The 21,633-nt window shown below is 61.0% G+C and overlaps 1 protein-coding gene and 1 long non-coding RNA gene across 4 annotated transcripts in view; both read right to left on the bottom strand.

Moving 5' to 3' along the window:
• LOC308631712 overlaps positions 1-21,633 on the bottom strand; it is an 895,537-nt gene that overhangs the window by 90,113 nt on the left and 783,791 nt on the right. The gene's annotated exons all lie outside the window — the stretch shown is intronic.
• Positions 456-6,482, bottom strand: LOC308631706 (large neutral amino acids transporter small subunit 1-like). The gene is made up of 5 exons (XM_081263156.1): positions 5,784-6,482; positions 5,345-5,441; positions 4,115-4,264; positions 2,626-2,803; positions 456-1,612 (listed from the first exon to the last, which is right to left on the bottom strand). Exons 1-5 carry the CDS (start codon positions 5,858-5,860, stop codon positions 1,557-1,559), a joined length of 558 nt encoding a protein of 185 aa, XP_081119282.1. The 5' UTR covers positions 5,861-6,482; the 3' UTR covers positions 456-1,556.

The raw sequence follows: 21,633 nt of genomic DNA, 5'->3' as shown, positions 1-21,633 counted from the left end.
TATTATTCTTTATTATTTATTCTTTATTATTCTTTATTATTTCACTAAAGTATATCTGGATACTGGTTTGTTTTGATTTATCCCACTTGGCATTGGCTGCTCTGTGGACGCCACAGTGGATGGCCAAGGTGGCCGATTCAGACGCGGTGCCAATACACCACGGCTCCAGCCGGCCACCTGAAATAAATAAACACGGTGCCAACCATACCTCCGCGTTAGTAAGTGTTAGGGGACAAACAGAGGCTGTCAGGCCAGGGTCTGCTATCCCAGGCCCTGCGGACTGTCGGCCATGCCTGGCTGGACAGCAGAGACTTCCCAGATGGGCCATGGTCCTACTATGCTCCTGGACACTAGCCGGCAAGTCAGAGTCAGCACTGTGGACACAGGCCCCAGAACCAGACGGACCCCTCTGACCTGCCTCGCAGGTGGGGGTCCCACGACCTAGCCATACCGACCTAGCCATACCGCACCCCAGGAACACGCTGCACCCTGCCAAGTGGCTGGCACTGCCCTCCTCCTGGGGGGGGGGTCAGTGGTCTGAAGCTGAGGTTGAGCTCCCAGTGCAAGACAGGAGCCTGCTGAGCTCTTCTCAGGCCTCAGAGTCCCTTCAGTCTGACCTGAAGAGAGGAACCGCTCTCTGCGGGTGACTTGCAGGGACTTCCTGACAGCTCAGCAAGAACAGTGTGGCCAGATGTGCTGGCCAGGCCTCAAGTGCCCCAGGGCACAACAAAGACAAGGCCCACCGGAGGCAGAGAGAGGAGAGCCCAGGAAGGCTTTGCTGTCTTCTGAGAGTGGGATGGGGCACGTGAGGGGAAGTCGAAACCCTGGCCACGGGGGAAGCGAGCCCAAGGGCTGAAGGGCTGCTGTGGTCAGTGGGAGGCAGAGGCCGGGGTCCCCAGCCGTGCCTTGCCTGCCTTCCTGGCTGTCCCTAGATGCACACAGCCCCATGGTCAACCCCAGGGACAGGCAGGGCTGGCTCTTGCTGCTGAAGGTTCGTTCTCCAGGGTTCGCAGGGCAGGAGCCATTTCGAGACTTTAAGGCAAAGACACAGCCAGGGCTCTTCTCTCTCAGCCCTACACCGGCGCTGGAGGGAAGAGGGCTGGAGCAGCTGGAGGTGCGCCCGCAGACAGGCACTGCCATGCCAGTGCAGGTCCTCAGTGCTCTGTGCAGCCACAGCATCGGGTCCCTTGGAGGCACAAGGCACTGTCGAGATGTCTCCCACCTCCTCCTGACCTCTCTAAACAGCAATCAGTTGGTGGCACTGACCTGACCCCAAATTTAAGTTGAATGCAGATGAATAGGGAAGGGAGAAGGCGGTGGGTCCCATGGGGGGGGCCACCAGGCCTGCCCCAGCTCACTGCTGGCACTGTGCCCGGGAGCCACCAGGGACATCCATCTTCCAGGACACCATTCGTACCAGAGTGTTCACAGCTGCTGTGGGTGCCGCCCTGGGCAGGGACGGTGAGGGGACGAGGGAGACCGGGAGCTGCTTTTCTGAGGGCGAGTTGTCTGCGCGTGGCCTTCGCGTGCTCCCTGCCAGCAGCGTCTGCCGCCAGCTAGGTCTCCTGCGGGACCACCTGCATGAGCTTCTGGCAAAGGACGGTCGTGGAGACTGCGGGAGAGGACACAGAGTGAGCGCGGCCAGGCCTCGGGCTGGGCCAGGCGTCCTTCTTGTGGAGACGAGGACCCACAAGCCCAGCTCCCACCTGACCTGTCCCCACACCGTGCCAAGCTGCAGGAGGACAGGAACTCCAAGTTTTGTGTGGCCCTCCAGACCGTGTGGTCAGCACTGGCGCCTCCCCAGGGCCTCCTGGCCAGCAGCACATTCTGCAACTCTCCATCATGCCAGACTGCCCGGGCCAGCAGGCGAGGAGTGTGGGAGCAGGTGCAGCTGCCCACCCCAGAGCCCTGTGACTGCACAGCAACCTGGTGGCCTTGCCACTGTGCGTGTGCCCGGCCCACACTGCCCATGTCACCACTGTGCCCTGAGAACAGGCTGCCTGCGAAGGGCCCCAGGAACCGCCTGGCACTCTCTCTCCTTTTTCTTTGTGGTGCTGCCTGGCCAGCGCCCCCCCCCCCAGCCACTTCCAGGGCCACCCTGGCACTTTCTACGCAGAACCTGCCTGGGGAGGGAGACGGGTGGTTTCAGAACAAGGTTTCTGTCTTAAGTCTGCTCTGGGTGTGACCCTGCGTGAGATTCCACAGGGACCCAGGCTGGAGGAGAGTCCTGCTCAAATGATGGGTGGCTCAGCCCTTGGTGTGGGTCTCCTCGCCTGCACAGGGGCCACCCTAGAATCTTAGCTGGCAAGGCCCGCCGGTGCGGACTCTCTCAAGCCTGGCCTTCCACACGGGTGAGGACAGGGCCCACTCTGATGTGGACCACCCCGGGCCTGGCGCCTTCTCCTGCTCTGCCCAGGAAGGTCAGGCAGTGTGTCAAGGCTGGTGAGTGACAGTGGGCACTTCTCTGGCAACAGCAGCCTGGTTCTTGGGAACCCCTCTTTCTGAGATGAGCTGCTGCCCAGCTCTTGAGCTGGGAGTAGGTGGGTGTCCTCACCACTGACACCCTGCAGTGGCCAAAGGCCTGGCTGATGCCAGCCCATCTCGGCCAGCAGCCTGGACACTCACAGATGCCCTGGAGGAGCCACTTGGGCTTGTTCTGCCACCAGACCCCGAGGAAGTAGACAGGCAGTCCACTGAGGATGATGGCGAAGCCAATGCCACATTCCACAGGTGTCTTCCAGAAGGACACGGTGATGAGGAACAGGCAGGCCAGGATGAAGAAGACCGGCATGGCCAGGTTCACCTGGGGACAGCACAAAGCAGGGCGTCAGCATCCGGGCCTGGGCTCCTCCCGACCACCACACCCCGCCGAGTGACCTCCACCAGCCCACGGAGAGCTCCAGCCCATGTCCTGTGGCCAGCGGCGTGCCACCCTGGAGCCTCCCTGGGATCTGCGCCCGCCCCACCCACAGCCCCGGCCAGTGCCTGTGCTGACAGGGCAGGCGCTGACTTGCACCTTCCGCAGGGTCGGCCCCGGGGCACGAACTGAGCCCACGTCCGTAGCACTTCACCAGGGCCCTGGCACAGGCACCAGGCATGGAATGGCCCCAAGTCAGCAGAGGAATGAAAACAAGCAGCCGGGCTCCGGGGGTGGAGGGGGGCTGCTGGTTCCCACATCACAGACGCGGAGCCTCTGGGAAGGCCTGGCCACCCACCAGCAAGCAGAGTCCTGCCTGCTCAGAGGGCCCTTTGTGGGTGGACCAGGCACTCCTGCCCCAAACCCGCGGCCTGCAGACAGGCTGGGGCAGAAGCCGGGGCACAGGGAAGGCGGGGGCCGCAGAGGCCTGGGCAGCAGAGCCAGCTTCTCCCGGTCTGTCTGTGGGCGGTGCCGACAGGCCTGTTCTGAGAGCTCTGCTGTCCTGCACCCACAGGCGGCCAGGCTCAAGGGAACCGACTCCACGACAGTGCCCAGTCCCCTGGGAAAGCGTGCCCGCAGGACCTGGTGCCTGCACAAAGCCCTCCTGTGGACACCTGCCCCAGCTGTTGGGCTGGTCCCTGTGAAGGGTGGGGTGTCTAGCTGGCCACTCCTCCGACAGCCTTCCTGTGGGCCAGCCTTCCTATGGGCCCTCGTCAGGTGGAACATTAACCATATGTTAAAAGGTGCTACACTGGCTACCTGAGCTCCCAGGCTCAGGGCAAGGGGAGACCAGGGCGTCCTGGGCACTAAGTCACGGGGCTCCCTCCAGAGAGCCAGGCTCTTCCCCTCTCTAAAGACAGCTGGGGTGGGGTGGGGACAGGTCAAAGCCTGTGGTAGGAGCCAGTTATAATGACCTAGTACCAAAGGGAGCTGGCCGAGTGACAGGAGCTGCTGCCAGTGGCCACCTGTTGCTCCCAGGACTCCCAGTTGCCGTGCCCCATCCACCGCTCCTGCTCACGAAGCTGACTGCAGTTCCCAGAGCCCTCCAGAGGGCAGCAATGCCCTTTTGCTGGGGGGAGGTGGAGACTGGGAGGCCGCGCGGGTCCCACTCCTGCCTCAGGCTCCTCGGGACACTCCAGCCTGCTCTCTGCCTGCTCTCTGCCTGCGGCGCTGGCTGGACCCACCACCAGTACTCACCTTGATGGGCCGCTCCAGCTCAGGCTTCTTGAAGCGGAGCCAGACCATACCGATGATGGCCAGGGCCACGCAGAGCCAGTTGAAGAAGCTGAAGAAGTTGATGACGGAGAAGATGTCTTTGGAGAAGGCGTACAGCAGGGTCATGACGCACTGCCAGGAGAAAGGGGCTGGCTGAGCCCTGGGCAGGGCCATGCCCGATCCAGGGAGGATCATGACCAGCCTCAGCCTCCAGCACATTGGGGTCGTGTGAGGTGCAGAGAGGCCAGGAGAGCGATGGGCTTCCAGGACAGTGGAGGTGCTGCCCACAGAGCAAGCACAGATGCCTGGACCCAACGCTTCTTGCACACCTTGCATCAAAGCAGCAACCTGGAACTAAACTATGCACCCACCAACTGGGGATCATAGTAAGTACAGAGTCCCCACGCTACACAGATGGCCGTTTCAAAACCAAGGTCAAGCTGGCCCTTTAAGCATGTCCAGAACTTCTGTGATACTTCTCTCTTTAAGAGGTGGAGCCTAACCCTGCTCCCCGAGGAATGGCACTTACGGACTCACTTTAACAACCAGGCCCAGGCAGCAAGGACAGCAGACCCGGCCGGGGCTAGGCCACAAAGCACACGGCCGTCTTGCTCTCTGGATCACATGTGCAGCGGGAGCCAGCGTCCCATCGCGAGGGTGCCCAAGCTCCCTGTGGAGAAGCCCGTGTGCCCACAACCTTTGGCCTCCTGTCCACAGCCCCTGCCATGCCCTTGGAGGGCAGCATGCCAATTGCAGTCATCAAGCTCTGAGACCAAGGTGGGCAGCCCCCGCTGGCGCTGCAGGATGTGGGAAGGTAAAGGCTTTGTGCTCTGGGCCCCGGGTTGGGTGGCTGTCACACAGAAGCAGAGAACTAACAAACAGGCTCAGAGAAGGAGAGAGAAAAGTGCACGGTGGATGCATGCCCAAGCCCCAGAGGTGCCCGGACAGCCTCGGCAGTGGGACTGTCTACACCAGCACGTGCTGCAGAGTTAAAGTGCCTTCTCGGTGCCCGGGGCCTGGCTGACTAGAGCTCCCAGCCCCTGCAGCATCCCAGTCATGATCCGTGGCTCAGGGACAGTGGCCCTTCCCTGGCTGTCCCAGTCCTGCTCACAAGGTGGTGCTCTGGCTGCTCCAGAGCCCAGAGCGCCACTGTGTACACCTGGACAACACAGGTGGCGGGGCGGAGGGTGCAGGGCTGTGTGGCAGGCTTACCGTGAACACAAGGGACGGCATGGGTGTCAGGAGCTGTGGGTGGATCATGGACAGGATCGAGGGCAGGTGGCCTTCCCTGGACCCCACGAAGAACAGCCTGTGGACAAAGCAGTGAGCAGTCAGGCCCACGACCCCACCCGTGGATGGAGGTGCCTACAGACGGCTGAAGGGTGGACCGCACCCAGCAAGTTGGGTCCCAGGAGCAGGGGCAGGAGCCCTGGTGGCCTCCCTCCAGCCCTCCTGGTGTTACTCCTGCAGTCCAGGAAGGGGCCTGCAGGACCCAGCAGTCCACCAGCTCCAGGGAGGGCGAAGGCAAAGGTCACACTTCCGGCCTCCCTGTCACCCGACCTCTACACGCCAAACAGGACTCCAAGCACAGGCTGCAAAGCAGATGAGGCTGGCAGCCGGGTGACTCCCTCGACCTCAGGCGGGCACTCACCTGGAGGACGTGAACAGGGACCCGTTGACAGAGCCGAAGCAGGACAGGCCCACAAAGACGGGGATGATCCAGGACATGACTCCCAGGTGGTAGTTCCCAAAGTCCTGCAGGGACACAAGGACGTGAGCCCTGGGACCTCACCAGGGCCGACCCAGGACCCACTTGGCCTAATCCTGGCTTGTGCACACACAGCCATCCCTGGGATCAGTTCTGGACTGTGGGGACAGCTCAGGACAGTGGCCCTTCCCTGGCTGTCCCAGTCCTGCTCACAAGGTGGCACTCTGGCTGCTCCTGATGGCAGGCCCTCTGGTGGGCCTCCCTGGGTTGCCTGGCCCTGCCCAGCTGGCCTCTCGCCTGACCAAGAGCAGGTGCGGGTCTGGGGACGAGGATCTGCCTGCCTCACTTGGGGACTCTCACAGGGCCTGGTGAGTGGGTCTCTGCAAGCGCGGGATCTGAACCAAGTGAGACTCAGCCACAGCAAGGACACCCTGCTCCTCCCGCATGGGAGTGCAAGGGGCAGGAGCCAGAGGCCAAGGACACAGCCCAGGGGCAGTCTGTCCACCTGACCAACCGCAGACACGCTGATCATGGTGGAGGCCGCCTGGCGTCTGTGGTTTCATCGCAGCCAAGGTTGAGGAGGACGCCACGCCCCGGCCAGCGGGGGAGCCCTCCTGTGACACCTTCCAAGGAGACTGAGGACAGCCGCATGGCCCTTCCAGGTAGGCGAGAGGCTGACATGCAGGGACAGCCTGGTCTCGGGCTCTTGGACCCCGGGGAGGCGGGCAGCTGTCTTACTAAGGCCACAGCCTCGGATGTCAGCATCTGCTCAGTGGTCAGCGTGGTGAAGTAGGCCAGGTTCGTCAGCACGTACACCAGGGTGACGATGGGGAGGGAGATGATGATGGCCAGGGGCAGGTTCCTACAACAGGGAGGGGCTGGTTGTTGGAGCACAGCCCTGCGTGTCCCCACGTCTCAGCTGGCTTCTCGGGCAGGGGCCAGCTGCCTGGGCCTGGGGAGCCGGGCCACCTGGCTGGTGGCTCCATCTGCCTGCCTCGTTGCCCCTGATGGGGTCCTGTCTGAAGGCCCACAGCCCTGACCAGTCCCCACCCAGGACACCCTGGGGGCCAGGGCTGAGAGCCACCTCCGGGGGCGGGGGACCTTCATACACACGCTGGAGTGGTCCAGAGGACAGAGGGCCACCCTTTGTGTACCTGGGGCTGCCGAGGGCATCTAATGCAGGACAGGTGTCCCAGGGGCACATGTGGTCCACTCCCAGGGCACGGCTTATTCCAGTTCACACAGGTGGACAGGGGCCCAGAAGCCAGCCCCGCTTATCACCCTAATTGTGAGCACCTGGCACAGCTCCCCAGAGGCCGAGCCGAGCCCACCAAAGGGTTTTGGATGGAACCAGCTTGTCCCTGTGACTTGTCCCTGTGATGTCTCCTTCACCCCTCCACGTACGTGTAGGGGTTGATCATCTCCTCTGGGACAAAGTTCAGGTAATTCCTAGAAATCAGGTTTCATTATGTCACCCCACAACCATTAGGAAAAAGATACAAACTCAGCAGGGAGCCCCCATAACCCCTGCGCGCCCCCTCACTCCACCCATCAGAGCCAACCCCGGTGAGCAGGGAAGGCCAGGGCCTGGGTTCCAGGTGGGATCGCACTGCGTCTGCCCAGTGGGGCCTGGGCGCACCAGGGCGGTCACTCCCACCTGCTCCTGCTCTCCCGCATCCCTGCCCACTCACCTCCCTCTAGCACCTTCCCACCTGCTGGCCACAGAGCTGCAGGTCCCAGCTGGGGAGGCTTCAAGCCTCTACCTTGTGCCTGTTCCGAGGACACAGAGAGGGACACATGCTACGGAGGCCTCAGGGGTCCTCTCACGGCCCTTCAGGGCGGCCTGGGGTTGGGATGCCCTTGAGAGGGCTTCCAGTGTCTGTCCTGCCTGTCCCCAGCTGCACACTTGAGTGCTGTGAGACCGTGAAGCGGCCAGACGTCCTGGAACCTACCATCCTCCGTAGGCAAAGAGGCCACTGTACAAGGCCAGCACGATGTTGCCCACGTCCAGGTTGGTGCCTTGGAAGGAGAACTCTGGGTTCAGATTAGACACGCCACCTGGCAAAGACCACGAGGGAACGCTGGTCAAAGGATGCCAGGCAGGGCCCTGCCGGGAGGAGCAGGGCAGAGGAACAAGCGGACGCGGGGGCCTCTCCCTGCCACCACCTGAACAGCCTGCTGAGCCCCGGCAGAAGAGAGCTGGGCCCCTCCCTGACATGGAGGGGCATGGCCTGGCCAGAGCCTGGGCCACTCCGAGAGAGGACAGGCAGCTCTGCAGACTTGGTCACTGCTGCCCATTTGGGTCAGGGTCACCACTTGGCTCAATGAGGGTGACCACCCCATTGGCCAAGGGACCCCAGTAGGATGACAGGAGAGAACACTGGGTGGACCCACGAAGGGTCCACTTGTCATTCACCCACCTGAAGCCTGTGCTTCAAACGCAGCACAGGACCTCCTACAGCAGACACTGCTGGGGCCCCTTGGAGGGTGGACAGCACTCCTGTTGGGGGTCCTTGTTCTTACAGCGCTCTGGACCTGGGAGTCTCCCGTAACTGGGCTGGGAGGCTGCGGACCCACCTGCCACCGGGACTGGCATCCTGAGAAAACCTCACCCAGCCCCGGGGGACAGCCTCCTGCTCTCCTGGTTATACTATGGTCAGCAAGCTGGCTGGACCCTGTGGGCTGGGGACAGGCATTCAGGACAGGCACTTTCAACAACGCCTCAGCTGAGCTGCCCACAGCCCCTCTAGGTTCTAACCCACCTGCTCTCCAGTGGAATATTCTGGAGTACCTTACTTCTGAGGAACCCAGCCACATTCCCAGCGCCTGGACCCAGACACTCTGCTGGGAGGGAGGGCATCTGTCCTACCAGTGGGGAAACTAAGGCATGGCCACGTGCCAGGGGTGTGAGGATCTGCCAGCCTGAGTAACACCCACCCACAGTGCTATGGCAGAGTAAGCCCCAGGGACTAGGGACACATGCCTGCCTGCTGGTGAGCAGCACTGGACCAAGCCAGCACACAGGACACTTCAGATCCCTGTTTTACCAACGGGTCACCACCACTGCCCTCCAGACTGGACAATAGCAGCCTCTTACCCACTAAGGACAAGACATGGGGCTGGGGACATGCTGAGGTCTCCTAGTCAGAGCCAGATACCTGCAGCCCAAGACCTTGGTGACCCCAGTGCCCATGTGGCACACCACTCTGGCCACCAGCTCAGGGGGCAATCATCACTCAAGATGGTCCAGAGTTCCTACTACAGGGCAGGACTTCCTGGGACTCGGCTCGACTTGGTGGCCTGAGACGGCCAAGCGCACGCTGGACCAGGTCCTCCCAACCAGCCATGTGGCTCTGTTCCTGGGACAGTGTGGCTCGGCCACCCTACCAGGACCTCCCCTGGAGGAGACGGCTGCCCAGGTGCAATGGGACAGTACCCCAGACCACCTAGCCTTGAGCACAGCTGGTCAGCTCCAGCTTCCCACCTGCCATCGGGTGGGAGATAGTGGGAGGGCAGGGTCAAGTCCCCCGGGAGGTGAAGCTCTGCCAAAGATTGTTGGCGTGGGCCCCCAACTGACACTGAGGCCCTGGAGGCTGGCTGTCCTGCCTGACCATGGACAGAGGGAGCATGGGGTGCAACAGGAGTCCAAGGACCTCAGCAAGCAGCAGAGCCCAGGAGTGTGGCCAGTCTCCGTCTACACTGGATACTGGCCCAGGAGGGAGGCCACAGCTCCACTGGCCACTTGACCAATCACAGGCTACCTTCTCTCCACAGGTGCCATGGGGTGGTACTAGGTCTGCTGGTCTGGACCCCGAGCTGTCCCTGGGCTGGGGCTGGCACGGCCTGATGTGGTTTGGGGGTGACCGTACAGAGCCAGGGCTCTACCTGCCCCAACTGTGCTGCTCAGCCACAGCTCTGCTCAGGGAGGCTGGTCCCTGCCCTCTCCAGGGCAGCCAGAGGCGGCAAGGCCACCCACGCAGGGTGGCAGCGGTTCTGTGGGAGGCTGGTGCTGGCCCCAAGGAGAAATGGGAGACACGCACCCTCCTGAGAAGATGACCCCAGAATGGCAGTCCCACCCCACGATGCCTGGACACTTTCCAGGTCGCCACAACTGGGTGACACAGAAGGGTTCAGGTCAGAGTGGCTGCTCAATGTCTGAAACGCCTGGCGCAGCCCCAGGCTGGGTCACACTGGCCTGTCCCCCACTGCCCAGGCCAGGCAGAGGTGACTTCCACAGCCTGCCATGGATGGAAAGGACTGCGCTGCCAGCTCAGGGAACGGACAGAAAGGACAATGTGGACCCAGCAGAGCTGGGTGCAGGCCTGGTCCAGCACAAAGCAGCTCCTACCACACTGAGGTGCAGGGCCTCACTGCCTCCTCTCCTGCTCTGGCCGCCCAGGGGCAGTGACTCCGTCCCAGGCAGTTCCTGGCTGGCAGCCTGTAGCAGCCCCTGAAGTCCCTCCCCTGGGTGTCCCCATCCCCACCCATAAAGCGCGCCTTCCTGAGGGGCTGGAGGAAGCCGAGGCACAAGCAGCGCTGAGAGCCCAGCAAACCAGAGGCCGCGTGGCCCTGGGAGCTGGTGGGGCCTGAGAACTGGGGGAGGGTGGGCGTGTGCAGAGACCCAGGAGAGAGGTTTCAGGGAAAGAGTCCAAGTCCCTGTCACACCAGTGCAGCCATGGGAACCACCCACCCCGGGGGACAGGGAACTGCCCCTGCCCTCAGATTCTTCCCTGACAGATGCCGGGGAGGGAGGGTTCCCTTGATGGCCAAGTGCATAAGGGAATGGGACTGAGAGTCAAACTCTTCCCACCAGGGACGTGGCCAGCCCTGTGGCCCTGACTCAGGACAGAGGCTCCCCATGGCCACTGTGTCCCCCGAGATCTGCTTGGCCCTCGTGTTGAGGAAAGCCCTGGCTACAGCTTGCCAGGGCCCAGGCCTGGGAAACCCGTGATCTGGAGATGGCCAGCTCTGAGCTCACTCCTGTGCTCGGAGGTGGGGGGAGCCTCAGAACCCCACCAGCCAGGCACAGCCCAGGCACACTTGCTGCAGGGAGGGGACCTCCATCCCTGGCAGCAGGAAGGCCACGCTTCCACTGGGGACAGCTGCCATCCTGTCCCTCACTCTGCCTCTGGGCTCCAGCACAGCGGTCAGACAGAGGAAGGCGCTGAAGCGCGAGGCTTGCCGCCGGAGGGCAGGGGGAGCCCTATCTGAAGAGATGGTCTGAGCGGGCCAGTGAGGGCTGCAGTGGGACCCTCAGGAATTAGACAGGTGTCCCCACCATGTCTGGCAGAGAGACGGAGGCAGATCTGGGGCAAAGCAGCCATGGGCTCAGGGACGCCTGGAGCCCCCCAAGCTGGAACCCTAACCCTAACCCTCCCCAAGGACTCTGGTTTCAATTTTTTTTTCTTTTCTTCTATGTCCTCCCCTGGAGACTTGGGAAGGACGGTCCTGACAACACCTTGACTTTGGACTTGAGACCTCCAGGACTATAGCAGATGGGCATCTGAAGTCCATAGAAGCAGCCCTTTTGCCTTAAGATGAACATCGGCTGTCGCAGCCACCCAGTGCTGGGGGATCCTATGAGCCAACAGGCCAAGGTGCCCCCACTGTGTCTCGGACATGCCACCCTAGTTCTGGGCAATTCCCTATCTGGAAGATGGGCTGACCCTTGGCTGGTGCTGGGTGGACACTGGTGGGGCCTCAGACTCAGGGCCTCCATTGCTCTGTGTGGCTGCTGGCTCAATGGGCTCAGGAGAAGGCGCAGTGCTGGCCACCCCAGGGCTCCCTCTGCCTGTCCCCTGGCCTGAGTGCAGGCCCATATTGCTCTGCCTTCGCCTTAAGTCTGGGAATGTGGACACGGCAGAAACCTGGTTCTGGGGATTACGGCTGGGACCAGATGGCATCTGTCCACCACGGTGAGTGGCATTGGCTTCTGGAAGTCTAGGAGCGGGCATCCTAGACTTGGCATCCGCGGCCCTGGCTTTGACTCCCAGCACCACACGTAGGTGGAACCAGCCCCTTCGCCTAGAGAGCAGCTCTGCCCAGCAACCCTGAGTAGGAAGGCCTTCCCAATCCACAGCCAAGGGCAGTAGAGGGCCCCTGTCAGGGCCATGGCAGTGACCGCCCCTCGTCCTGCTCGGGCTCCCCAGCCTCCATCCTGTGCTGACTGGCCCGGGGCACTGGAAGCCCATCTTCCTGCCCTCTGATCCCACCCTGCTGGCACAAGTGGTACATGTGACTTCCACATCTGTCATTCCTGTGGTGCAAGGACACACTTCAGACCTCTCGAGGAGCACCAGCGGGAGAGCGGCTCCCTGGGCAGTAGCTTCCTTAACCACAGAGCTTAAAGTGGCCACAGAGGCCCCATGAGGATGCCACATGGCCTGGCACTCCTGTCTCCAGGGCCTGGGTCATCCGCTGTGGAGGTCTGACCCTGAGTCTGGCATGAATCCAGAGGGTGCCTGGAGGCCCTGGGCAGGCCATCCCCATTCTAGAGTAACCCAAGTCCGCCAGAGCCCCCCTGTCAGACCGGCTCCCTGGACCCCTGTAAGGGGGGCTGGCCTGGGGGGGGTCCCTCTAAGTTTTGCTTTGGCAGCCTGAGGCTGAGCAGTGGCTGGCTTCTTCTCCGTGAAGCCCCTGGACTATTTAGGATTCACTTTGAGGATCCCACCCCCTGCTGGCAGGGGTGGCCCCGAGCGCAGTTCTGAGGAGGACCGAGTGGTGTCCCCAGCTCAGACGATAGAGCCCTGAGACTCCTGCAGCTGCGGTTGGAAGTGGGCTTGGGAGAAGTGACTGAAGGCAGAGAGGACAAAGGGAAGTGTCCTTATCTGTGGAGACCCCAGGAGGCTCGCTCTCTCCACCAGGTGAAGTGACTGTGGGCAGGTGCCTTCTACAAAGCTCAGGTGGCCCCTGGCTGGAACCCGCCCTGCAAGAAGCTGCTCTCAGCATCCAGGACGTAGGGTCCCACCCTGGTCACCCCAGCCGGACTCCCAGGTGCTCTGGCCCCAGTGGGAAGCCAGCAGGAGCCTCAGCGTCAGGTAGAAGAGCGGTGGTGGCTTCTGGCAACCTCTCAGGCCCTTTGGGAACAGACCTGGAGCTGGACTCTCCCAGTAAGGCCGAGGCCCCTGCACTGTCCCCAGCGGTATTCAAGGACAGGGCTCGTGATCCTGCATGCCACCGGACTGGGACACTGCACTTCTCGGAGCCTGGGGGACCTTGCCACCTAAGAGCGCTGTAGAACACTCACTCCACAGACCAGGAGTGCCACACAGACCCGCGTCCCAGCCCCCGGCAGGTGACGCAGTGGGAGTCGGGCCCTGGGTGGGCAGCACTCAACCTCCAGGACACCTGGCAGCGAGGGGGTCTAACCCAGACTGCTCCCGGGAGGCGCGTGGAGGAGGAGAAGGGCTCTAGGAATGCCTCTCTCACCACCGTCCACCCAGCCTAACTGCTGGAGAAAGATAAGCAGGTCCCGCCCTGGGTGTCAGCCACAATGGCCCCTTGTGCCTCCCCAGCAGCAGTGCGGGGAACGGCCCTCCTTCCCACTCCCACCCTGGCCGCCCGCTCGTGTTTGGGAACAGCCTGACCCTGGGCCAAGGCCATCGGGCTGTGTCACGAGTGAGGGCCATCTGACAAGATGGCCGAAGGCAGGTGGCGCCCATGCCCCACACACTCGTCGGCCACCCCCTCCCTGACGTGGTGCCCTGGGCTAACCTGCCCCAAGCGCGGACCCCATGCTGACTGCCTGCATCTGAAATGCCCATCTGAGCCGCGTGCATCCCGAAAGCACTGGACTAGACCCAGAGGCAGCACCCTGGCCCCGGCCCCCGCCCAGGGGCACCCTGGTCCTAACAGCCACAGATCAGCACTGGTCAGGACGACAGAGCCATGCAGCCGGTCACCTGGGGAGAAGGGACATTCCAAAGGGTGTTTCTGGGCGCCCCACCTGCGTCCAGAGCTCTCCTGCTCACAGGTCATGGGAACCCCAGCCCAGGGGGGCAGGGCCAGTGGGGAGGACGGGTGGCCAGGCCTTCCTGGGTTCGTGACCTTCCCCCAGAGCCAGGAACAGTCAGGACCCTCTGCGGCCAAGAACCCACAGAGGCCAACCTCAGCACTCGGTGTGTGTCCAGGGCCTGTGACCAACCGAAGGAGGACTGTCTGATAAGACCTTGCAGGTTCTTAGCTACGGAACATTCCACAGCCTGGAAAGGAAGGGGGCGGGCCCGCAGCAAAGGTGCAGGAGGTGGCAGGCGCGTCTGTGTGTCAGAGCACCCAGGAAGAGGCCCAGCAAGGTGGCCCGTCCGTCAACACCTCCAGAGCACACCTGCACAGGACTCCCCTTCACTCCCCCCAGCCCCCAGAGAAGGTGGCCAGGGAAAGACTCCGACACCCAGTGACTCGCCTAGAGCCATAAGGTCACCACCAAACCTGGGTCTGTACTTCAACACAGGTGCTCCCAGTGCTGCTGACTTGGCCCCTGTCTGTTCATCTGGTCTTTTATTTCCATTAAACAGAGGAGGACTGTGCTCCTCACCTGCAGGCCCGGTCTCCACACCACTCAGAATATGCCCCCAGGTGGTTCCCCACCGAGGACAGGCACTAGGGTTTATGCTATCCCCCTGGGTGACACTCCCTCTCAAGGGGCTCAATAATCCTCCAGGGTTTTTTTTTGAGGGGAGGGAACGGGGAGTACTGAGGACGGAACTCAGGGGCCCTGACCACTGAGCCACATCCCAGCCCTGTTTTGGATTCTATTTAGAGACAGGACCTCACTGAGTTGCTGAGGCTGGCTGGGAACTCAAGATCCTCCTGAGCAGCTGGGATTAAGGTGTGCGCTTAATCCAAAGCCACACAGCTGCAGGCCCAGGGACAAGGCCACTGCATTTGCCAAGGAACACCAACAAGAGCTCCCTGGAGGCCCTGTCCACAGCTGCCAATGACAGCCTGCGGTGTGACAGGAACCCAGCTCAGTCACAGGGCAGCAGGCCACTCACAGGACACAGTGTCCTGAAGGTGCCCTGATGGTGAGCACCCACAGCAGAGAACTGAACTCCCGCCCTGCTCCCGGGGCGCCGGGGGCCAATCTGCGCACACACTTCCTGGGGTGTATGCAGGAGGGGCTCCCTGCCCACCTGGAAGGGCATCAACCTTCCCAGAGGACTCACCCCATGTGGGAGCATGGTGCCAGGGCAGGGCCCACCTGGCTGGGGCCACGCAGCAGGTGCCCAGCACCGCATCAGGCCAGCTGCCACTCACCCTTCCCGATCTGGATGAAGCCAAGCAGGATGATCAGGGCCAGGGCCAGGAGCTTGGCTGCCGCGAAGGCGTCCTGCACGCGGGTGGCAGCTTTCACGCTGTAGCAGTTCACGGCCGTGAGCAGCACTGCGGAGACAGGGCAGGCAAGGTCAGGGTGCCTCGGGCTGGGGGCAGATCCAACAGAAACAGTAGTGTCCCCACCAGCCCCCTCCCCCCAGTTTCAGGTTCTCTGGGACTTGTTTTGATCAACTTCCTGGTTGAAGGTCAAAGGTTGGAAACACCAAACTCTCAAAAGAGCTGGATCCCAGGTGCCCTAGGCTGGGGCAAAGGACTTCCTTTTACTGAGCTGACCTGCCCTGAGGGGCAGAAGTGCCCTCCACCTGCGGGGAAGCGCCAGCTTCAGACTCAAATCAAAGAAACTCTGCCCCTGGAAGAGGGATGCATCACCTCTGCCCCCAAGTGAGCTCCATGGGGTCCCATGAAACAGGGGGCCACCTGACAGGCCAAGAGAGAAACAGGACAAAGTGGATGCAGCCACCATGGGTGGCAGGAGAGGAGCAGGAGCCTGAGGCAGGAGGCCACCCCACACAGGGCACTCAGGTGGGCTCAGGGGACAGACGCACGCTCCAGTTCCACTGCTCCCCAGCTAGCAGACACCAAGACAGAAATCCACACGGAACCTTCTGCAGACATGCGCAACTGCACCGGGAAAGCCTGAAACCCAGTGTCCTGGAAGGCTAGGTGGGCATGCAGCATCTGCAGGAGTCACGGGCTCAAGCCTGCAACTGGTCCTGCCAGCCCCACTGGACATCCAGCCCCGAGCCAGGGTGGGTGGTGGGCATCTCAGTGTGCAGGAGCCACCGGTGAGGGCCCAGGAGCCACCGGTGAGGGCCCAGGAGCCACCGGTGAGGGCAGGTCCTGCCGCTGGTCCTGAACACAGCACGGTCCTCCCAGTTGTCCAGTGGGCTTTGCAAACCCAAGGCTGAAGTACCTTTAGGGACCTGAACACAGGGAGTGCCTGGCTAAGTCACATGCACTGTGATTAATTGTGATGGCCACAAGCCACAGTCAGGACGTGGGACCTGCCATCATGCCACCATTCCACTCTGCCCTCAAGCCCCCAGCCTCTCCCTGGCCCAGCTGCACCCTGGCCATCAGGCTGTCAGGGAGGGACTGTTTGGGGGGAAGTGACACTGAGCTCTCTGTTGACCAGGCCCTCCGGGGTGAGACCGGTGGGCCTGCTCCTCCAGAAGCTTCCCTGGTGGCCTGGCGGGTCCCAGGCACACGGCAGGTACTGCTCTCTCAGCCCAGCCATTAGCAAAGTCAAACATCGTGGGACCCTCCCTGGTCCTTCTGCCCAGCAGCCCCTCCCCTCCAGAGAAGGGTCCCCAACAAGACAAGTGCCAGGGAGTCCCAGGCTCTCACACCAGCAGCTCCAGGTCTGAAGCTCCTCAGAGACTGTCCTTGACTGTCCATGTGGCATTTGGGCCAGTTGTGGTCACTGTTGTGTCCAGTGCAGAGCCAGTCAAGGCAAGAGCAGTTTTGAGACGTGTGCTGGCCACTGCCACCAGCCCAGCTTCCAGGCAGGCAGAGGACGCCAGGGCTGGGGGGAGGCCCCCTGCCCCCTCCCCTCCCACCCTGGCCTCTCCTTCCTGGCAGAGCAGGTCATGCCCCTGTGGCTCTGTCCATGGCCCTACCTACGGTGGTGGCACATTGTGGGTCTACTCTGTCCAGTCTGGCGACCACTAGCCACAGTGGCTGCCAAACACTGGAAACATGTCTGTGGCCTGAGGATCTGAATTTTTACTTTCACTGACTCTTAGTTTATTTGAATTGAAATAGCCACATGTGGCTGCTGTATCGGAGAGCACCACTCTGTTGGGCCCCTGCTCCCCTTTTCCAGCTGGGTGATCCAGGCGGGTTTCCTGCCTGCTCTGTGCCTTACCTGCTCCATCTGCAACGGGAACCTCGGGGAAGCAGACGGATGGGCTGGCCCCGTGATGAGTGCAGGGGACTGCAGGTCTCCTGTTCTCTGGTGCCACACGCCTGGTGCCTCTGTGGCCACTCCCAGCCCCAGACAGGACATGACCTGGAAGGAGGCCATGACTTTGGGCATTGGAAAGCCCAGTGACCTTCACATCCTCATTGGAAGCAAGCCCCTGGCAGAGAGGAATGCTAGATCCCCTGTGAAGCTCTCGCTTGAGCTATAGGCCTCAGGGATCTGAACGGCAACTTCTCGGGGGAAACGCCCTATTGAGGCTCCGGGGGAGTCAGAAGGGGAGCCGACGGCCCGCAGCCCGGGGTCTGGCCTCGGGCAGAGTTCCCTCCCGCGACCCAGCTGGGAGGGCTCGGGGCTGCCGTCTCCACCCGAGGCCGGGACTTTGGAGGAGGCGGCTCCGGAGCTCCGCGCGGCAGAGGAGCACAAGTGCGTCTGGGCACGCGGGCCAGAGGAGGCCCTGCCCGCCGCCGGGGAGCTGCAAGCCTCGAGGCGCTGCGAGCGGCGCGGCTGTTGCCAGCCCCCGCGGCCCGCGCAAACTGCGCACAACTACTTCTCCCGCGCCGCTCGGGGGGTCGGGGGCTGGGCGGCTGCCCCGCGGGGCGGCAGTGCCAGAGCCCCGCCGCCGGTTGCCCGCCCCGGGGCGCGGCCAAGTGCGCCCCGCCGGGCTCGCACGCTCCGCCGCGCCGGGCCGCTAAGGCCCCCGGCAGGCACGCGCGCCCCCCGCGCGCCCCCCGCGCGCCCCCCCGCGCGCACACGCTCCTGGGCACGCACGCCGCCGGCCGGCCCACGTCCGCCCCGCCCCGCCTCCCCCGCGCCCCGCCCCCGTCCCCGCCGCCGCGCTCCCATTGGCCGGCCGGCGAGTGACTCGCGGCGCCGGCCCCGCCCCTCGTCAGTCACTCGGCGGAGGCGGCGCTGGCGGGGACTGGTCTCGTCCGGAGACTGGCGGCGGCGGCGGCGGCCGAGCTCGAACTCCAGCGGCTGAGGGCGGGCGGGCGGCCGGTCCGCGACGACTCCCGGGCGGCGTTTCTCCTGCGGGCGGCGGCGGCGGCGGCGGCGGCGGCGGGGGGGCTGGGCGCAGCCCGTCCATGACCATGGGCGACAAGAAGAGCCCGACCAGGTACCTGCTCGGCGCCGCGGGCGGAAGGGAGGCCGGGGCGGCGGGGGCCGGCGGCGACTAGGCCCGAGCGGCGCGCGCGGGGAGGCGCGGCTAAGATGGAGACCGGCGGGCGGCGGCGGCGGGCGGCGGCGGGCGGCGGCGGGCGGCGGCGGCGGGCGGCGGCGGGCGGCGGCGGCGGGCGGCGGCGGGCGGCGGCGGCGGGCGGCGGCGGGCGGCGGCGGCGGGCGGCGGCGGGCGGCGGCGGCGGGCGGCGGCGGCGGGCGGCGGCGGGCGGCGGCGGCGGACGGCGGCGGGCGGCGGCGGCGGGCGGCGGCGGCGGGCGGCGGCGGCGGGCGGCGGCGGGCGGCGGCGGGCGGCGGCGGCGGCGCTCCGCGCGGGCCGGGGCCGTGCGCGCCGCAGCCATGGCGGCTCCTCCTCAGCCGCCCTCCGCCGCCGCCGCTCCTCCCAGATAAAGGAGATTTGCACAGGTGGGGAGGAGGCGGCGCGGACGGGCGGGCGGCGGCGGAGGCCCGCGCCCTGCCGCGCCGCCCCGCGCCCCCTGGACGCGCCACCCGCCCGCCGCGGCCTCCGGTCGGCCGCGGGTGCTCGAGGCCCCCGGCCGGGCCGGCGGCCGCGCGGGGTGGGCGTGGGGCGCCGCGAAGTTTGCCGCGCCGGATTCCTGCGGCACCGCGCCGCTCACGCGCGCCTGTGTTTTGCTGTGCCCTGTCCCCGCTCGCGCAGGCCTAAGAGGCAAGCCAAGCCCGCCGCGGACGAGGGCTTCTGGGACTGCAGCGTGTGCACCTTCAGGAATAGCGCCGAAGCCTTCAAATGCAGTATCTGCGACGTGCGGAAAGGCACCTCCACCAGGTACGCGGGCCCGGCCCCCTTGGTCGGGCACTGGGCTTTAAAAAAATTTTTTTGGGGGGGTGGTGGGGGGAGGGCGGCGAGCTGTACTTTTCTGCCCTGGCTCCAACTTGTTGATCACGGCTTTTCCTTCGCCCTGGGGGTGGGCGACGGGTTTGGGGTCCTGTGTCTTCGGCGTTGGGTGCAGTGCCTCATGTTCGCGGGATGATTTATGGGAAGGAATTTTCCCAGGTTTTCGTATTATTTCATACAGACGCCGGGTTTGACACTTGTATCCTTTTGGCTTATTGGTGTTGGCTCGGAAAGAGAGGAAGCAGTGCTCTTGCTATGGATTGTAGGACACGAGACCTTTTTTAAAAAATTTATTTTTATTTTTATTTTTTAAATTTCTGCCATGTGCAGAATGGTTTTAATTTGCCTGTCCTGAGTTATTTTCCTCCTCTTTGGGGAATTTAATGGTGGTAGTACAGAAAGGCTGGTTATGTTTTTCTTGTTGGAGCTGTAAATGTCTGTTATTTTCTTGCACTTGAAAATAGACGTTGGGGGGTATGATAAAGAAAGTGCATGTTTTGGAAGGCCGAGTTGTCAGGTTTTTTTTTTTTTTTTCTCTTTCCCCTGCATGATTAGCTTATGCAGAGTGGTGATGGGGTTTTGCAAAATGTGAAGTGAATGGGATGACTATTTTGAAGTTTGTGTTTTAAGCTTCATTGTGATAAAAATAATGTTGGTTGAAAGAATTCCTTTTCATGTAAATGAAGGTGGTATACTCTAGGTATGTAAGGGTATGTAATGGTAGGTAATGGAGTTGAACTACTTTAGATCCCCTGGGAGGAAATGTCAAGACTGATTTTCTGGTCTTCAGGTCATCCTTAAACTTTTATCTGGAATTTCAGTCGTGTTTGAAGTGAAACTGTTCTTGGTATCATTTAATGGACAGGCGTTGGGGTGTGTGTCAAAGGAAGACATTGAGTTTTTGGTGTATGCTTTAGAACTTAAAGCGGTGGCCAGGAGTCTCATTGCACTAGCTACTTGTTTTTGATTGGTGGTGTTCCAATGTGTCTGTGTAGTAGTGCTCTAACTGGATGTACTTGTTTGAATGTGTCCTGTTGAGGGTTCCTTGCTGTGTTTATACCTGGGATTAAATAGGATACTGGACAACCTAAAAGCATGTAAGTGGGGTTATTTGGTCCAATCACCGGTAGAACTATTCTGTGATTTCCACTAACTCCTAAGTAATGAAACCACTCAATAAAAATAGTATAGAACTTGAGGAAGATATTTCCCCATAAGTAGCTTTCCTAAAAGTAAGTTCATGTCACCTTTTTGTATCATCATAGATTTACTTAAAATTTATCATAGGCTTACTTAAAATTAAAAAACAAAACCTTTATTCGTGGTTTCATGGATTTTGTTTTGCTATCTAAAATAGGGGATTCCATCAGATGGCATGAAACTTTAGAAACATATTTGTTACTTAAAGCAATAGTGATTGTGTATTATTTATGAGTAATGTTTTTTACATGTAGAATCCCTCAGAGGCCAAACCTCTTTATTGTGGTTTTGTTTTGAGTGTTACTGTAGATGGTGTTCAAGTAAATGACTAGGAAACTCCTAAGAACTTGAGAATCTCACTGGTGAATAGAAACTTAAGCCAAACTCAAAAGTTTACATCTGATTTATTGCTGGGAATAATTATCTCATAATGAAATGCATTTCAGTTTCTACAGAAAAGTTTTTTAAAAACCTAACTCATCAAGTTTTTGGAAGCACGTGGAAGGTTTTGACTTTAAAGAATAAAGTTTTTTTAGGGCCACAGATGATAACAGTGAAATTCATTTTTTAACAAATCCTGTGAAATATTTCAGAGTAAGTTCAGGAAAAGTGGCTTGTGTAGTACCTTTATGGATCCTCAGGCAGTTTTTTTGATGTCTGTCATTGAGTAGTATTTGAACATACATTTCACAAGTCTGAGAACTTGAACTCTCACCAAGTTGTGATACTCTTATTTGACTGAGATTTCTTTGACTTTGGTTATTATCACTATTTTAGTGTTTTAGATCTTTGCAGAAGGCATTAATCAGAATTCAGTTAACACCTTGGCTTTCCTCAATTACCGATGGGCGTCATGTGGACAGTGAGTTTTTGACAGGTTTCGTCTTGTCCTTCTGTGCATTAGCTTGGTCAATTTCTCTGTGATACTTGCCACTGCGCTGTTTTTTCTTGGGTCTTTTTTTTTGGTACCTCACAGGTTTGATATGAACTTGACATTTTCTGTCTTGTTTGGTATTAATCAGACTTGGTATTGACGGCCGTACAAAACTTTTTTTTTCTTTTCCAGTCTGGGGGGGATTGAAGCCAGGCCCTTGCACATACTAGACCAGTGCCCTACCCCTAAGCTACAACCCAGCCCTGTTGTTCGGTTTTGGAACTGGGTAATAGGCAAAAATCAGGGATTTTAGAACAGTTTGTTGACTGACATAGAAATTGTTTTAGCTGTATTTTAACAGCCTAGTCAAGTAAATGACTAGGAAACTCCTAAGAACTTGAGAATCTCACTGGTGAATAGAAACTTAAGCCAA

The sequence above is a fragment of the Spermophilus citellus genome (assembly GCF_964194105.1).
Source record: "Spermophilus citellus genome assembly, chromosome: 12".
In the NCBI taxonomy this organism is placed as follows: domain Eukaryota; kingdom Metazoa; phylum Chordata; class Mammalia; order Rodentia; family Sciuridae; genus Spermophilus; species Spermophilus citellus.
The sequence above is the reverse complement of the archived record's forward strand: the minus strand, read 5'-3'. Positions and strand labels throughout refer to the sequence as shown.